This window comes from Xiphias gladius, chromosome 18, assembly GCF_016859285.1.
Source record: "Xiphias gladius isolate SHS-SW01 ecotype Sanya breed wild chromosome 18, ASM1685928v1, whole genome shotgun sequence".
Lineage (NCBI taxonomy): Eukaryota > Metazoa > Chordata > Actinopteri > Istiophoriformes > Xiphiidae > Xiphias > Xiphias gladius.
The window spans coordinates 26,928,206-26,945,295 of record NC_053417.1 but is presented as its reverse complement, the minus strand read 5'-3'; the positions used below and the strand labels follow the sequence as shown (position 1 = coordinate 26,945,295).

The 17,090-nt window shown below is 42.3% G+C and overlaps 2 protein-coding genes across 11 annotated transcripts in view; one reads left to right on the top strand and one right to left on the bottom strand.

The window, feature by feature from the left end:
* The window catches only part of rgs19 (regulator of G protein signaling 19), a 34,375-nt gene extending 31,170 nt beyond the window's left edge, over positions 1-3,205 (top strand). For all 5 annotated transcript variants that reach the window (XM_040153047.1, XM_040153046.1, XM_040153045.1 and 2 more), the window contains one exon: positions 2,569-3,205. In XM_040153047.1, the coding sequence (XP_040008981.1) occupies positions 2,569-2,757 (189 nt within the window). In that variant the 3' untranslated portion in view covers positions 2,758-3,205. The remainder of the gene's footprint in view (positions 1-2,568) is intronic.
* A 9,409-nt stretch (positions 3,206-12,614) lies between these two features.
* Positions 12,615-17,090, bottom strand: part of tcea2 (transcription elongation factor A (SII), 2) — a 13,875-nt gene continuing 9,399 nt past the window's right edge. For all 6 annotated transcript variants that reach the window (XM_040151833.1, XM_040151834.1, XM_040151836.1 and 3 more), the window contains exons 7-10: positions 16,575-16,729; positions 15,828-15,974; positions 15,660-15,731; positions 12,615-12,990 (exon numbers count right to left, since the gene is read on the bottom strand). In XM_040151833.1, the coding sequence (XP_040007767.1) occupies positions 12,982-12,990; positions 15,660-15,731; positions 15,828-15,974; positions 16,575-16,729 (383 nt within the window). In that variant the 3' untranslated portion in view covers positions 12,615-12,981. The remainder of the gene's footprint in view (positions 12,991-15,659; positions 15,732-15,827; positions 15,975-16,574; positions 16,730-17,090) is intronic.

The window sequence follows — 17,090 nt, the reverse complement described above, 5'->3', positions numbered from 1 at the left end:
TTGTTAGCTGTTATGCACATGATTCGGGTCAACACCGACACCCACCTTTTAAGAAATGCACGCCCTACTAACGGACCCAGTGATAATTGGTGGCTGTAAACTATACTGTATACTGTAGTAAACACACACACACACAGACACACACATACAGTGCTCACACGCATGCTGAATTTTTTTGTGTTCATTTAATTTAATTTTTTTTTTTCTAGTGAGAAATGGGGCAAGCATCGTCAGCTTAACTGCTATTTTTAACTGTGTGTGTGTGTGTGTGTGTGTGTGTGTGTGTGTGTGTGTGTGTGTGTGTGTGTGTTTAACAGTGTTTGCTTTATTTAGCATGAGTGCTGGAGGCTTGTCAGGCTCTACCACCAGAGTGTATGTGTTGGCGTGTTTAGATACTAGTGTTCTTGTATGTACAGTTGTCTGCATGTGTGTTAGCGTGTGTGTGTGTGGGTGTGTGTGTGTGTGTGTGTGTGTGCGCGTATAGTGTGTTTACAGGGAGCCATAAATTGCTGCTCTCAACACCCTCTGGCAGCCGAGGCTTTTTATAGACACACATACACAAACAGGCACACTAAAATAAGGAGATATCCAGACGTGAGTTTGGCAGAGAAGATGCATGCCTGACTGTCTGTTTGCATGTCTGACCTTGGTGTGATGCCTATCTGTCTTTCCGCGTGTTTCTTTGTGTGTGTAGGTGTGTTTCTTTGTGTGTGTGTGTGTGTGTGTGTCTCTCCTAAATAAGAGCAGAGGCAAAACGTAAGAGAAAGCTCTTGGTTCTATAAATATCCGCCGGTTGCGGCGCCTTACTGAGCGCGTGCGCTCCAGTGCTGGTAACCGTATGTAGCTATGCCTCTATGGAAGTTTGTTGATGAGCGCAGGACGACTGCAAACTTTTATGAACCCGTGAGTCCAGATCTGAGAGCAGAAAGACAAATTTATGGGGGCAGTGCCAGTTTCAGTATAGAATCCAGATTTGCTTGTGGTCTTTTTTTTTTTTCAGACCAGCTCTGACATATGTTCTTACTTCCTGAGGACCTCTTTGCCTAAACCAGAGAAGGTGAAATGATTAATAGATGGATAGAAAATGAATCAGCAACTATTTGGTGTTTGTTTAAGCATTTCTCTGTTTTTTCTTTGAACAAAAATGCCAAACATTCCTGAGTTCCTGCTTCGCAATTGTGAGGACTTGCCGTTTGTCTTTTGTCTTTTGTGATACACAGAAGCACAGTGAACATCTCTGATCATTTGATCATAGCCCGAACCCCATACATGTATGCACACACTGCTGGTCTTAGGCCAGTAGTAAAGGTTACGGCGACAAACTGTACGCGCACGGTGCAGACCTCAGGTCAAAGCATAAACTTGGTTATTGACTCCCATTTGAAATTGACAAAGAACAAACATGAAAATCTGATCGCAACCTGATCCGATAGCTGTTGTTTTTCTTAATACATAAGATAAACAGCAATCTTAGGTGGTGATACACACTGAGCAGGACATTTTAGTGCTGACAGATTAACCTGTCAATGCTCTCTGGTGGACAAACTATGTAATGGTGACACTGTTTGAAAATGACTTCAAACTGAGCTTGGCATTTCTGTATATACACCGATAGTGATGGATTAAGTGGTCGCGCTCTAAACTGTAGTTAAACACCTCGTGTTTAACTACAGTTTACACTTCGTGGGACCTCGTCTGACTGCCTACTACTGTCGGCTTCAGCGGGCCCGTTGCCAGAAGCTCATAAAAATGCCATCACCGACGCCATAGTTAGGATCTATATGCAAGGATATGCGGCCCAAAAACTGACAGCCCTGGTCCGTAGCAGTTTCCCAAATACCTCGTTTTGTCTGATTGTCCAACCCCCAAAGATATTCATTTTACACTTGCAGAAGACTAAGAAAAGATGCATCACAATTGCCCCAGATCCAGCCACTCCCTGTGCAGCACCCGAACAACTTTAGTGGCGATGAGACACTCGTTCAGCAAAAGTGACAGAACCCCTCACCGAGGGTCCAGTCGCACCCATTGGTAAACTATTGCCTTTTTTAGAAAGAGATCCCGCTATACTGCCGTGGATAAGACAACTCATTATGCCAGCGTCGGCGTCCGTCCCGGCATGGCGGCTCTCCCTTTTACGCAGACGTCAATCCGGATCTGGGAATGCCTCCGCTGCCAGCTTATTGGTGGAACAACAATGCCCCTCAATTCCACATTCATACCCCTTTATACAGAACAGCGAGGCAGGATAAAGGCGCGACTTTCCCGCCTTGAACAGGCGGCATAGAGGGGCTTGTAGCTAGCTCAATGCGTTAGGGCTCTTTGCCAAAAATTGTCAGCATATGTCTTCTCCCAGTCTCATGTGCTCAGACGCTTAGACAAAGAACTTAAAAAGACACTTCTGTTATTACACAAAGGTAAAATTTTCTATGAGGCCAGCCTCACATCTGGAGCAATTCTCTAGTGTCATCTAGAGTTTGTGGATGTGCTAGAACATGAAACCCCTGCACTTTGTCCTTTAGTGCCTCATCTTCTTTCGTCACTGAACCGAACTAAATTTCCCCACAGGTGAGTCTGGACGCCCGGGTTCGAGAGGTGATCAACAGGAAGATGCAGGACCCGACGCCTCACGCGTTTGAGGACGCCCAGCTGCAGATCTACACGCTGATGCACAGGGACTCCTACCCACGATTCCTCTCCTCCAGCATCTACAAGTCGCTCATTCACGGCGGCTCGCGTACCTCCTCTGAATCGTAGTCCCACACCACCTCCACCTCCTCCTCTGATCTTACAGGATTGATGCCAGACCATTTCATTGCCTCTGTCGCGCACTCCCCCCTGTCCAAAACTTTCCAAAAGTTATCAGACTCCTCCTCAGTTCATTTCTCCTTTTCTCAGAATCCAAAATCTCTCCAATTACTGCCAAGACTTTCTTCTCTTTTTCTTTTCTCTTCCCCCTTTCCCCCTAACCTTTTAGTACTGTTGCCAAGACCACCCCTCTTCTCCTTTCCCCTCGTTTCGTCTCTTCTCTCCAGCTGACTCCTCTCTTCTGTATTCCATCTGTTCTCTCTTTCTTCCTTTTTGCTCTTTTTCCTTTCTTTTCCCCCGATACATTCTCTTCTCCTCTCCAGTCTAGTGTCAAGTGTCTTACAAGGCCTTGAAAAACAAGAAAACAACAAAGCATTAAACTAAGTGTTCAACATTTTAAAAAAAACATGAACATATTAAATACAAAATATATGTCTTGCAGTTATTGTGAAAAGTGAAGAAAAAGCTGTTGAATTCAATTAGAAAACAATGTTGGGAAACGGGTTCAAATTTTTGTATTTGGACAGTATCTAAAAATGTCCAATGTTTCTATTTTATACCCATAAATACTTAAAATCTCCACAATTTGATTTTGTTGCAATGGAAATAAACACATCTCAAACAGTAGCAACACCATTATAAGGACATGAAATTTATACCCATGAAGTTTTAATTAACGTTGACTCAAGTTCAAAAGTAGAATACATCACCTCGCAATTCACAGAATTTTTTTTTTTTTCCAGAGTCCAATGTTAATATGCATTTGTGAATAAAAGCCGACCAATGCTGCAGATACTATTTGACAGTTGAATACGGTCGGCCATGTTGTATAGACAGATATTGGACATTAAAAATAAATGCATAGCAAGCAAAACGTTTTTTGGATCAGTTTGACCAAAAAAAAAAATCTTAACTGATGTTCCACTAAGTAGCTTTTTCTTAAGCTTTCAACCGCATCTAATAGTCTTCCTCAGCAGATGCTGTTTGCACAGTTCAAAAGGTCAGCGCGGATTCCATCTGCTGAGGAAGACTGTTAGATGTGGTTGAAAGCTTCAGACAAATCTAGTAAGCGGACCCATTTTTAAAAAAAAAATCGTATAACAATGTATCAAGGTCCACTTACTGACTTTTCCAAAGCTTTCAACCACATCTTACAGTCTTCCTCAGTGGCTGATGGTTGCACCGTTTGAAAGTTCAGAGCAAACTGAAAGCTTCGGAATAAGCCTTTTAATTGGCCATTTAAAAAAAAAAAGATAACAATAGAATAACAATAACAATATTTTTTTCTCGTCAAACTGTTGTTTCAAACGCCAATGATGAACAATCACACTTTTGATCAGGGTTCCTTTCATTTGGCTATTAATGAGTTGTAACTAAGATATGCACTGAGCTGAGCCTAGGATAAACTTGTCATCTCTTTTCTGGAAATGCAGATGTATCAGTCAGGCTCAATTTGTAAATTTGCTGGTTTAAGTATGATTTTCAGCTTCCAACCTTTCCTTAAGATTCATAAAGCTGCTGAACGCACTTTACCTCCTTTTATCTCTGTCCTGAAATCAGTTTTCTCTTCTCTTAGCTTCTGTCGTCTCCTGTCCTTCAACCTCCATCCTTCTATTTATCCTTTCCCCCAAGTGTTTTTCTACAATGGAGCCTCTTCTCCTCACTCAACTCTCTTGTGTTTCCTACCTTTTTCCTGTCTTTTCACCTCGACAACAACTCCTGAATGGAGAAGGAAGTGATCTGGGATGTTAAAGTATTTCTTTGGGATATCATCTACTGTTACGTGGAGATGTGCGTATTACTTTGGGAGATTTTAATGCATTTCAAGGGGAGAAATGCTCTTCTGTGCCATGGATTTTTAGTGGATTTTTACCAATTTGCCCCCTCCCCTCATGACTGTCCAGTCATCTTTGAGAGCCAATTAAAGGTGGACGTCCCTGACTTCCACCCACCTCATATCGCCTTGTTTTTCATCCTTCGGTTGCCTCTACTTTGGGACTGACGGAAGGCAAAATAAAAAGATGGATGCCGTCTTGGTCCCTTTCTCTCTCTCTTTCTTTTTCTCTTTCAACTGGAAAACACAGGGTGCTCCCGCTACGAACGACAAAAAACTTTGTTTCTTCTTTTGTTGTTTATTTCTCCCCCCTCGTTTGCTGGATTAATCATTTCACTCCTGTGATAAACAAACGGACAAATGGATGGATGTCACTTCCTTCCGACTACTGATTTACAAACAGACAAGACGTCTATTTTTTAAGAGAAAACTATATGAAACATTTTAATTATGATTTTTGTTTTGGTTTTTTTTTTTGGTTTTGTTTTGTTTTTTGGATTCTCCCATTCTCTCCCATTCCTGGATTTTTTGAAAGAAGAGGAGGATTCCTCTGAGGCTGTACTGATCCCCACCCGAAGCAACACCACATACACTGCAATAAAACACTGGAGTTTAAAAAAAACAACAAATGTACAAATACAGGCACATGCACTCATTTACAACATTTGTGTTACTATACTTCCGTGGAACTTTCAATAACTTATCAATACAATCCTTACCATCCAAACCATCAGTCATTAGCAAGATATGTCTACCAAATTAGCAGCAAAAGGTTACCTCAGGTTCACTGTGTAATATTTCAGAATAACAAAAGATCTGTGCTGTGAAACATTTCTCATATTCTTAGTAAAGTAAGTATTAAAGCGATAATGCACTCTGACCCATGCAGTTACGAAAAAATAATGCACCCTGGTTAAGCTACTACCTTCCACACAGTGTTACTTTTTAAGCCACCGTGGAAACTTATTTAATACAGCAATTGTTTATCCATATTTAGGGCGGTACAGCCTTTAAATGTAAACTTTATCTTATCCAGTATTCTCTAAGTCTCTATTCTTTTTTTGCTTAATTTTGGACTTGTTAGTCCTTTTGTTTTAGGTTTGGCTTTTCAAATGTGAAAATTTGCTGCTGTCTGGTGTTTTATATTATTTTAAATTGAATATGTTTTGGATTTGGACAGATAGACAAAACAAAATGTGAAGATGTCCGTCTGGGCTCTCTGAACTTGTAATTTGCTTTTTTCCACTCATTTTTTGACATTTTATACACTAAACAAATTAAAAATAACTCACAGATTAATCAATAATAAAAATACGTTTTAGTTGCAGCCATGAATCAGTCAAGTTGTACTTTTTGACCTCAAGCATCAGCTCTCAACTTAAAAGCTGCACCAGGCAGAGATTCTAATGTAAAACTCCTGAAACCAATCAACTTAAAACACAAAGATCCACGAACAATAATTTATTTTTTCTGTAGACGGAAAGGAAAACCTCTGTATTTGGAGGAAGAAGTGAATCTGAACTTTGAATCAAACTATGATATATATTCTCTATAGGCTATAAAATATAAAAAAAAAAGTCTTTATTCTCCTCCAGCCACCAATAAGGTGAAATGTATGCTGCATTTGTCATATGGATGTCAATGTAACTACCATTTCCGACTTGAAACTGCTGTTCATAGCATATTCTAGTTGGTAATGAAAAATTAAATTGCATAAATATGGAAAAAAAACAATGAAATCTCTGATATGTGTTAATAAGTGTTTTAAACTTGGATGTCTAAGTTGTCCTAATAAGTATAGTAATACAAACAAACACACACACACACACACACACACACCAGGGCGGCCTAACTGGGCACTGCTGCTGCTGACCTCTGCCTCTGTGACCTCTCACCTTTGACCTCACCACTGTCCGTCGCCCTCTCAGATGCCTGCTTCCTGATTGGCAGCAGGAGGCCGCAGGGCTGATCTTTGGTCGGTCAATTCAGGAAGGGGGGTGGGGGGAAATCCCAGGTGCAAAAAAGTATACAGATATATTAATGTCAAACAACTTATAAAAATGTAAAGAGAAAAAAGAAGATACCTGTTGTGTGACATGGGACGGTTACACCCAGTGCTCCATGGGAAATGTAGTTTGAGGAAAAAAATGTTTGTAGTTGTCTGCGGAGGCAGAGACAACAGATTTTAAAAAAAGAGAGATGCCTAGGTCTTAACCAGACTGGTCACTCAGAATGCATTTATCTTAGTATTGTTAATGTTATTTATTTTATATTTTGTTAAAACTGTGATTTTAATTGTACATAAATAAACGGAAACCCTTGAACATCCAATGAGAGGCCGCTTCGTTTGTTTGGCGTTTGTGTGTGAGTGCCTCCTGGGAATCAAACCCTCAACCTTGCCACTGTCACTGCCTCTCTGTACCCCGCCTTTGATGAATGTTTGAGAAATCTAGAAAAAGAATGGTTTTTTTTTTTACAATTTGGGTCTTTTTTTTATTACGCCTCTGATACTGGATTTTTCATGCTGATATCAGATTTTTTTTAAACTCACAAATACTGATAACGATGAATCAGCCGACGAGGTTTTTTATTTTTAAATTTTATTTTAACATGGACGCACAAAATAAATAATATTGACATCGATCCTTTAGATTTTTTGATTCTGTTGTAAATGTCACAGTTTACAGGGTGACTTCCTGCTTCAGCTTCGACCTGCCACCCTGACTGTAATTGTGCGCACACAGTTTTATTGTTTAGTGAGGAATTATTAGCAACGTTTCAGGTGCGCTCGCTTTTAGTTTTACCTCCAAATACATTTGCTTATATAATCTGGCTTCTTTCCAATCTGTCTGGTAACTCGTGTTTCTAGACTCACCAGACTTATTTCAGCAATGGACACTGAAACCCGAGTTTTAATGAATTGGAATCATCCTTTAAGGATACAGGTAGTTGTCTGGGGTGGAGTAGGAAGAGGTTTTTCTTACCTTGATTGTTTGTGCTGGAGGTTTGAGGTTAACCCCAAATGCAATAAGCCGCTGCAGCTCCTCGCACACTGTGACCACTATGTAAATATGAGGAGATAAATAGTGGTGTAAGTATTTCTCGGCAAGCATTAGTCAGAGAACCATCACACATACACACACATTCAATATCTATGCACATCCCCCACTGGTAAAGAAAAAACCTAGAAAAGAAATATCAGATCAACAAACCAGCGAATAACTTTATAAGAAATCACGAGTGACTCACCGCTGCCTTGATGTCAGAACACGTTATCAAAAAGAAAGCCGACAAATGTTCTCCAAATCTTCACCAATTGGCCGAAACCTTAAAGAACATAACATGCGAGACCTCAGACTGATAAACATTTTCATGTGCGTCTTTTGCTCTTTATAGTCTCCAAGGAAAAAGCACAAAAAGCACAGTCAAACACGGTCTAGCTAGCTGGCATTGATGCTGCAGTGACAGGAGCGTGATCCCTCACTGGCTTCCCATCCATTCACACTCAGTACTTTTTCTTCCAGGTTAAAACTTTTTGTTCCAGGTTCAGTTTCCTAATTTTAAACTCTTTTTTCCGAGTATTGCTCCTTTACCAGCGATCTATGTCAACACTACGTGGGTCTGTGGACCCTCGGTGGTCCGCTCCGCTGTTGCAGAAAAACCGTGGACGATTCCTGGTTAATTACTTCAATAAACGGGTACAGTATGCTGATTTTTGCTATATAAAATAAATCCTTTACCGATGCATTTTTGCCATCGTTTCATATCGAACACGAAAGTGAGCGTGAACTGGGCAGAGGCCGGCAGAGCTGTTGCAGTTCACTCGCTGTGTTGATACTCCCAACAGTCAGTTCCTCAAGGAAACCAACACACACACACACACACACACACCGTGAGTATGCGTCTGGTCTTTTTCCACAGTTCACTGTAACTTGATCTGTTTGTGTTTGGGATTGATTCTCTACGTGACACAGGCGCACACATACCTACATATATACAGTATACACACACACACAGTCTCATACTTACTCATACCTCCATATTCTCACTCAAACACACACCCCCACACTCACTGACAATTCTTTATCTGTCCATCCATGTTTTGTTTTGTTTTTGTTTGTTTTTTACAGCATTTTCCCAGTTTTCCGTTTACCTGCGCTGATAATCGTCACTTTCAGAAGTTTCCCCGAGCTGTGTCAGTTCGCAGGTAGCTTATCGTTTTTCGTCTATTCTGCTTCCGGAGTCTCCTGAACTTTTATGGCCTGGGTGTATGTCGCTCCACAGCCGCTGAACCGGGAACCGTCAAGTCAAAAAGAGCTGGATCAAAGTCAAATAGTCAAGGTTCAAAAGGTCGAGGAAAATGCTGATTTCATCTGGATTGATCTGTTGCGAGACTCGACGTACAATATTATGGCAGAGTTTAGACACTTGCCGTAATAAAAGTATACAAAACAATCATCGGATATGAAAAATGACTGATTTCTGTGTTTTTACCAGCTACTGTACTGTACAGCACATAAACCTTTTTCAGATAATTCAGCATCCAAAGCTATGTTCTTGAAATAAAAACACTTCAAGAACTTTCGAGGTCTAGCCTATTCTTATCATGTTAGCTAAGTAACCGCTAACGTTAACAGACACAAGCGCTAGACAATTTCGTAAATGCTTTACTTTAGGGGTCTGTCGTTTCCCAATAATCCCTCAATATTTGCCTATTTATGGCAAAAATAGAAGCCATGTTCTGAGATTGGTATTTTAGTAGAGTTTAGTCACTTGTGTTGAGTTTTATGAGCAGACGTTGATGCCGAGTAAATGCTAGCTTAACCTGGAGAGTCATTTAGCCAGTACACAGCAGGCAGACATACGGTTCAACAAACAAGGAAACAATTAAGTTGCCGTTGATAGATGAATAATGAATGAATATTTATTGGGTTTTTATGAGGCACTTCTTTTAAGGACGTTCCTCTGGCAATTAATGGCTACTTATAAACCCAACGTAACTAAAAGAGGGCTCATTTCTTCCCCCCTATTAAGTACCAATTACATAGAATAGTGTCCCCATAAAAGGGTTACCAAATTGTTTAGCACTGGTGTTTACTAGTTAGCTAACGTACGGACTCGTAAAACAAAGCGTTAGCAAGGATTTAGCTATTTCCCCTCATCATCCGCTGTTGTAGTGTTGAATTTGGACCTTTTTTTAAGTTAAGCTAGCCACAGTAACTACTTTTGGTAACCTACTGTATTCTATTTTCATACTTTTGGCAATCGTTTTTATCCGTCATGATAACGGTACGCACCAAATTAACTGCTGAGATCAACAACATAGTGATATTGCTACTTCAGCACAAAGCCCGACTACTAGCTTGGTGAGAGAAATGATGGGCGAGAGAAGCGAGGACCAAAACCACTAAAGTAAGATCAAAGTTGTATTAAACCAGAATTTTTCTCTAATTTATAGTCAGAAGGGCCAGTTTAATTGGCACAGTTTCCATCAGCTATGATGGAACGTCCTTCAGATGCGATTTCTCACCCAAGGCACGTGTTGTAGGCCGATTTGGTCAAAATGAAAAATGACACGGTCAGCCTGTAGCCTGTTGGCTGGAGCTCAGCTCGCTAAGTGACCGTACTTCTCTCCAGGCATCCGTTCTTCTCTGTCGGATCCGGCCGCCCTGCGTTGCGTCCGAACAACACGACTGCAGTCTGTTCTCCACCCAGGAAGGAGAGACCTGGCAGGGCCTGGTCTCACACAGGCCCGGAGCCCTCCGAGTGTCTCTCCACCTCCCTCCTCCTCCCCTCTCTCCCATGCTCGTGTACGGGAAGAGCTCGGCAGTGTTTCCACAACAAACACAACAGGAGCTTTCTCCGCTCTGCTTTCTCACCACTTTTCATCACCTCTGTCAACATGCTTCGCGCCACCGGCATCATCTGGGAAACCGAGACAACGACCCTGTTTTTCTCTTGAGTCAATTGTGATTAATTTTATTTATTTTTTCAGTAAAACGAACTCAGAATTACTAAGGGTGACACGGACATTTCTGTTGTCATCCCAAAGATGAATTTCATCGACACCGGTCATGTTTACATGTTCTGTACTAATTTCACTGTTACTCTGACAGAGATGTTTCAGTATTTAGCCTCAAACTTCTTTATTGTGTTGGAATATTCCACCTTTTAATTTGATTACTTGCTGCCAGTCACCTTATTCTAATTAAAGGGATCAGAAAATGTCATTTAGTGAACAAAAGCATTGTCTGAACTGGTTGAAAATCTGAATATTGTGTCCGTGGAAAACAGCATCAGTGAATTTTAAGATGTCATTTGGGCAAAAGAAGAGACCGGACGCAACGCTGACTTTACCCGACACCAGTCTAAGGCCGTAAATAGAAATGTGGAGCTGATGGTGTGAAGGGAAATCATTTGATAAACCGTCGAGGCCTCAGTGAATCGCCAGCAAATCTTGTTTTTGTTGCTCCACCGTGGTTCGACTACTCGACTCGACCCGGGTTGCGTCGGCACAGAGTGACACCACTGTCGATGCGAGCTGTGGTCCAAGATAAAACAAACTTGAAACTTTCAGCTAGAGGGGGCGGCAAACACTGCTCCGCGGCTCTACGGCCGGGTATTAAGCTACTGTTTAACAGGACTTAAAAGCCAAAGTAAGCATTAATTCCCTGTGAGCACCAGACAGAAGTGGATGTAAAGTAAACCAGGCTGACTGTAGCTGCTACACTAATACAGACAACCTCCGAGAGCTATGCGGATGCTGTGTCACCCCTTAAATGTATGGAAATAAAAGTCAAACTCTGAAAAGTTGTACTTAATGACGGGAGAGCCACCAAATATAGTTGTTTTCCACAGAGTGGCAGCAACAGAGCCAAAGAAGTTCTATATAATGCTAAATAAAATAAAATAAACAATCAGGGGGCTCATAACTCTGTCGAGGCTGCACTGTCCCCTAAAAATGTTACTTCAGTGATAGAAAATCTGCATCTGGATCCAAATCGGCGTCACGATACACAATAATCGACAGTTAGGACACGTGTCAGATTATTTTCCATTCAGGTCAAGTATTAAGTAGTTCATGAGAGAACAAGATCTAAAATATTGTCCAGAGGCTCAGTCTCACAAGTAAAAAAAAACTTGAGAAGTCGCTGGATTTTTGCATCAAAATCGAATCCCCTGCTCTTCTATATCAGCTGATACGCTTTGATACCTTTGTTTGACTTGTTTTAAAAACGTAACAAAAAAATTTCCCTTAAAAACAAAGTGAACCCCTTAACTACGACGACCAGGACGTGTGCTCACCAAGACATCTGACAGTCGAAAACCTAAACACATAATAAATACACAACACTGTGTAGTGGTCACACTGTTTCTACTGTTGCGTTCTTGCCATATTGGAGTTGTAATAACGAGCTTCCCAATTGTGCATAGCAGTCGCATTAACTGCCAAGTCGTGATGGGAAGCCGGGAAACTCAGATTTTTCCGAGAGCTTCCATATCTTTGACTTGGCCCCTTAATGTTATGGAGGTGCCTGAAAACCAGACACGTACGGATCACATCACCAAAAATACGTCACACGAGCCAAAGGTCATTATTCAGTGTAGTTTAACCCAAGTGTGACAGACACAGCGTTACATTGTCAATACACGTCATTTTAATCCTCACAGGACCAACTCTGTAATCACACAAGCGTCTGTATGACATGGATGCTTGCAAGTGGTAAACGGGGGAGTTTTCCCACCGTCTTCACCGTCCATCCCGTGTGACGTGAACACATCGTCCAACTGGAACGTATCTTTGGCACTGCTGGCAGTTCTTGTTACGCATCTGTCGATACAGACGTTGACACTGGTAACTAAAATAAGCCAATATCTGCCGACGTATCCGTCTTCCTCTACTGTCTAAAAAGCCTTTCTGCCAACTATTAAAACCAGCTAAAGCTAAAAAACAAAAAACAAAACACAGTGATTTGGTCTTCATCCAAGAGCAACTTTAATAGAAATGTTAAAGGCAAAATATGTGGCAGCACAACATGGCAAAGGCACAGCCATTGTTTCCACAAGGCCTAAATGTGATTTAAATCTGGCTTAAAGCTTTATTAAGCATATGAAATAAACTCTTAAGTGTTCCATACAAAACAAATGAAACCAATAGACAACATGAACTGGCATATTTTCCTCCAAATATATTACAGCTTTTAGTTTTATATATATATAAAAAGAAATGATATGAAATTAAAAAAAAAAAAAAAAAACTAAATTCATTTCTTAAATCCAAATTCATTTCACTTTAGTCAGTTTGCTTCATGATGGAATAATATACACACACGTCCTCTTCAACAGAACTGAAAGACAGAAACAAAAAAGAAAGATTGTGATTAATCTGGTGGATCAGTAGAAACTCTCATCTTAGTTAGTGCTCAGTCTGCGGCACCACCCACCGGACATCTTTTAAAATCGCTGAGGCCGTAGAGTTAAAGGAGCCTTGTGGAGTTTTCTCTCGGACAGACAGTTATGTCCAAATTCAGGTTCACTCACCACACTCATCGTTTGCACCCTCGACGTGTGTATCCAGACGTGCTGAGCGCATGTCCTTCCTCAAAACATTTGCAGATCGCTTTGCATAAAAAATTTTCCCCACCTCCCGCACTGTTTTTCATCCACGTCTACTTGCAGTCTTCTTCTTCGCCGTCTTTTCTCGGCACACCGCTACGCTCGCTGGCGCGTTCCCGCCAATCGGCGGACGAGCGGGTAAGCAACGGCAGGATGTGTAACCCACGCTCAAGCATGTGTACGACCCACTCGTAAAAACTCTGCTCCATAGCACTACTACTGGTCAAACACTCCACAGGGCGCCTTTAAGTTTTGTTTTGTCAGTTACAAGAGCAAGAATGTCCTGGTTTGGGCGAAGCCGCTGAGTGGAGCTGAGCTGGGATTGGCCACCTTTTACGTACATTTTATTTAAAATATTTATCTAACGTTTGCAAAACTTACAGCATTTGCTAACATTAAAGTTGCACTAATCAATAACTTCATATAATAACAATGGATCGAGGAAAGGTGTCATTATCCACAAACTCTGTGACTCGACGGAGCTCTTTAGCCTCTTTTAGCGCATAGTTTTGGTTTCATGGCACATACGCCGTTTGATCCAGTCACGGCGCCCTCATCAGCCCCATTTTCAGCAGCAACAGCGAGCTGCTTTCAGCCAACGAGCTCTGAGCTCTGCTCAGCACCAAACGCCAGACAGAGACCAGTCGTGAAGAAAGTGGAAACATCTAGTAGACAAAGCGCCAGAGGTTTTTCCCAGGACGCGGTGGAGACCGAGCCGGAGCTACATAGTCTGTCACTCAGTGGAGCGCAGTCCTCCGCCAAGGCCAGTGTCAAACAACATACACCGGACTTCAGAGAAAAAAAAAAATTCTAATTCACAGTAAATGATCCGGATCTGCCCCAAAAATGGAATGGGTTTTTCCCCTGCTCCAGGCCCCGAGTCCCCCTCCACCGAGTTTCGGTGCAAATCGGTTCAGCAGTTTTTTGCGTCATCCTGCTGACAAATAAATACACAAACATACCAACCACAGACACCTGTGAAAACACGAGCCCCTCGGTGGAGGTAGTAACAACTTAATAAGGCGGTTGTACTGGATGTCAGGGTTCTGTCTCCAGTTTTGTTCCACTGCCCCCAAATGACCAAAATAAATCAATTAAATAGATAAAAAGAAAAATCACTGCAGCTTTAAATTGACAGTAGATTAAGCAATATACCTCTGGTGACTTACATCTTGAAATATATTGCCATGAATATGCTCCGTAATTTGCTTCAAACCTAAATATAACAGGACTTTTAATGTGTTAAACCCTTATATTTCCAAATCGTATTACTTTCATCACCATCATTCCGGAGGAAAGAAAACATTCCAAACAGCCAACAGAGCCTGTTATCGCAAAGCTTATCTTATAAAATCACCAAACCTGGAGATACAAGGGTTTTCTTTTAACAACAGGAATAATGATTTCTTCCTCTTTAAAATGCTGGAGCCTCCCACCATGTTTCCGGTGTCTCAAAGTGCTGAACCATCAGAACAGACTACCAGCAAACCACCGGCCTCTCAAATTAGCTGCCTCACCTTGACTTAGAGCCTGGAGCGGCAGGGAGGGACCAGAAGAAATGTGGGGGGGGGAGAAAATACGGAGAGGAGAGGGACGAGACGTAGGGAGGAGGACGACGAGGACGGCAAAGGGTGTGTAAGATGTAAACAAAAGAGGAGGGAGCGGAGAAGGAGCAAAAGCTGAGAAGAGTGAGAGAGAAAAGACAGGGAGGAGGAGATGGTGACGAGATAAAATGCAAACACGTGGAAAAAAAGTGGGATGTGAGAGGCAACAGAAGAGAGCTGGAGGGAGCAGGACACAGAAAGGAAGCAGGAGCTGGAACTGAAGGTGAGCGGAAAGGTAGGGCGGGGAGGAAGGGGAGCCGACGGACGTGCGGTCTCTGCCGCCATCTTGTGGTGACGGTGTGTCGCTGACACTCAGTCAGTTTCCCTCCATGACTCTTGGAGTAAAAGGGACATGAAGGCGGCTACTTTCCTCCACCTCCCCTTTGGGATTTTTACTTGAGTTTAGTCCTACATTTCCCATCCTGCCTTTCGACTGGAAGGACGATGTGAATTGTTTAAATTTTGTGTTGAAAGTTTTCCTACATCTCATAAAACCAACGGGTTTGGTGTTTCTTCGTTGACTTTTTATTTCTTTATTATTTTTCTTTTTAGCTGCTTTTTTTTTGTAGGTTTCACTTTCGTCTTATTCTCCAAAAGATGGGGGCGGGTGGTGTCTTTTTTTTTGTAGATACACACACACACGCGCTAGGATTGCTGTACGTCACGTGGATCGTCCGCTTGCTCGTTCGTTTGAAAGCGTATGCCGTCTCACTGACGAGCTTTCGTTCGCTGCTTTCAGCATATTCAGCCCAAATCATTTCTCAGATGTGTTAATGTTAATAATGCTATTTCTTCACCTTCCATCGGTTGCCGCAGCTGTTACACAACACAAAGGTCGTCATGGGCTCATCGGCGCTGCGGGTCTGCACCTATGACACACACACAAAAACAAGGTTCTGTCAAAACTGTGTCCAGACGGTCTTTATTTGTGTGTGTGTGTGTGTGTGTGTGTGTGTGTGTCGGACCTGTGTGTACGTGCAGCTCTTTCCATGACACTTGTTGCAGATGAACATGTCCGTCTCACTTCCCCCGACCTTCGACAGCTGATGCTCCCTGATGGACTCTTTCGTCAAAGCCTCTCTGATCTGCTTCAGCTCGGCGCTCGCCATCTCCTACACGCGTGCGCACGCACACACACGCACACGCACACAGACACACACAGACTGACTTCAAAGGCTTTGTATGAATCAACCAGTTGCATCCAATTGCACAGGATTCAAATATTTACAGGGATTAGACACATTCCTTGACAGTCACGCCTTCGCCACACAGCCGGGGCTCCATGTTACAGCTGCGGCGGAGCAACGTTTGGCTCTTTGCAAACCCGCTCCAGTCTGCCAAGTGTCGGTATACTGGACTACATTCACAGAGCTAGCTCACCGATGTTTGCAAACAGGGACCGGATGGATCTAGATCCGTTTATCAGAAAAAGCTCCATTCATGTACAGGTCAAAAACGCAGAAAAACTCTCGGATTAAAAACTTGTCTTTGGCCTTCATCTGCAATAACACACACACACACACACACACTCACACTCACACTCACACTCACACAGAGGTCTGTACTGCACTAATGAGGACCTTCACCTACATAATACAGCCCTTGGCCCCTCACCCTAAACTTACTCTAACCATAACCCTGAAGCCAAGTCTTAATGCTCAAAGAGCCGCTTTGAGGAAGTGAGGGCGAGACCAAACGTCTGCGGGACCGACCTCAGCCGTCATGCAGGCGATGCGCTGAGGCGAGATGTTCCCACACAGGACGTTGCGCCGCAGGTCGGGGTTCTTCTGGTCCTTCAGGTTCGAGATGCGGCTTCGTAGACGGGTTTTGTATTTCATGTCTGTGGACTTAAACTCCTGGAATATCTGTGAGCACGACGAGCAGTCAAGGACCCAAAACACTCACAAGGGATGAGTCAGCAGTTCATTTATCATCATTCATCATAAAATCCTTTTTTAATTATTCCTGATAAGCAGAAAGACAGAACCATATCGGGGAAGTGCACTGTTCTGTTGTATTTGTAGACTGGATAATCATGTGTACGCTGCAGCCGACTAGCACTGCACCTTGTTTTACTGATAAATTCACAACAAATGCACGTTTTATGTATGAATGCACGTGTATGCTGTATCACTTTCACTTGCTTTTATTTACTTGATCACAGAAAGACCCCAGGAAGAGCAGCTGTTGCATCGGTAACAGCTGACGCGGATCCAAATAAATAAACT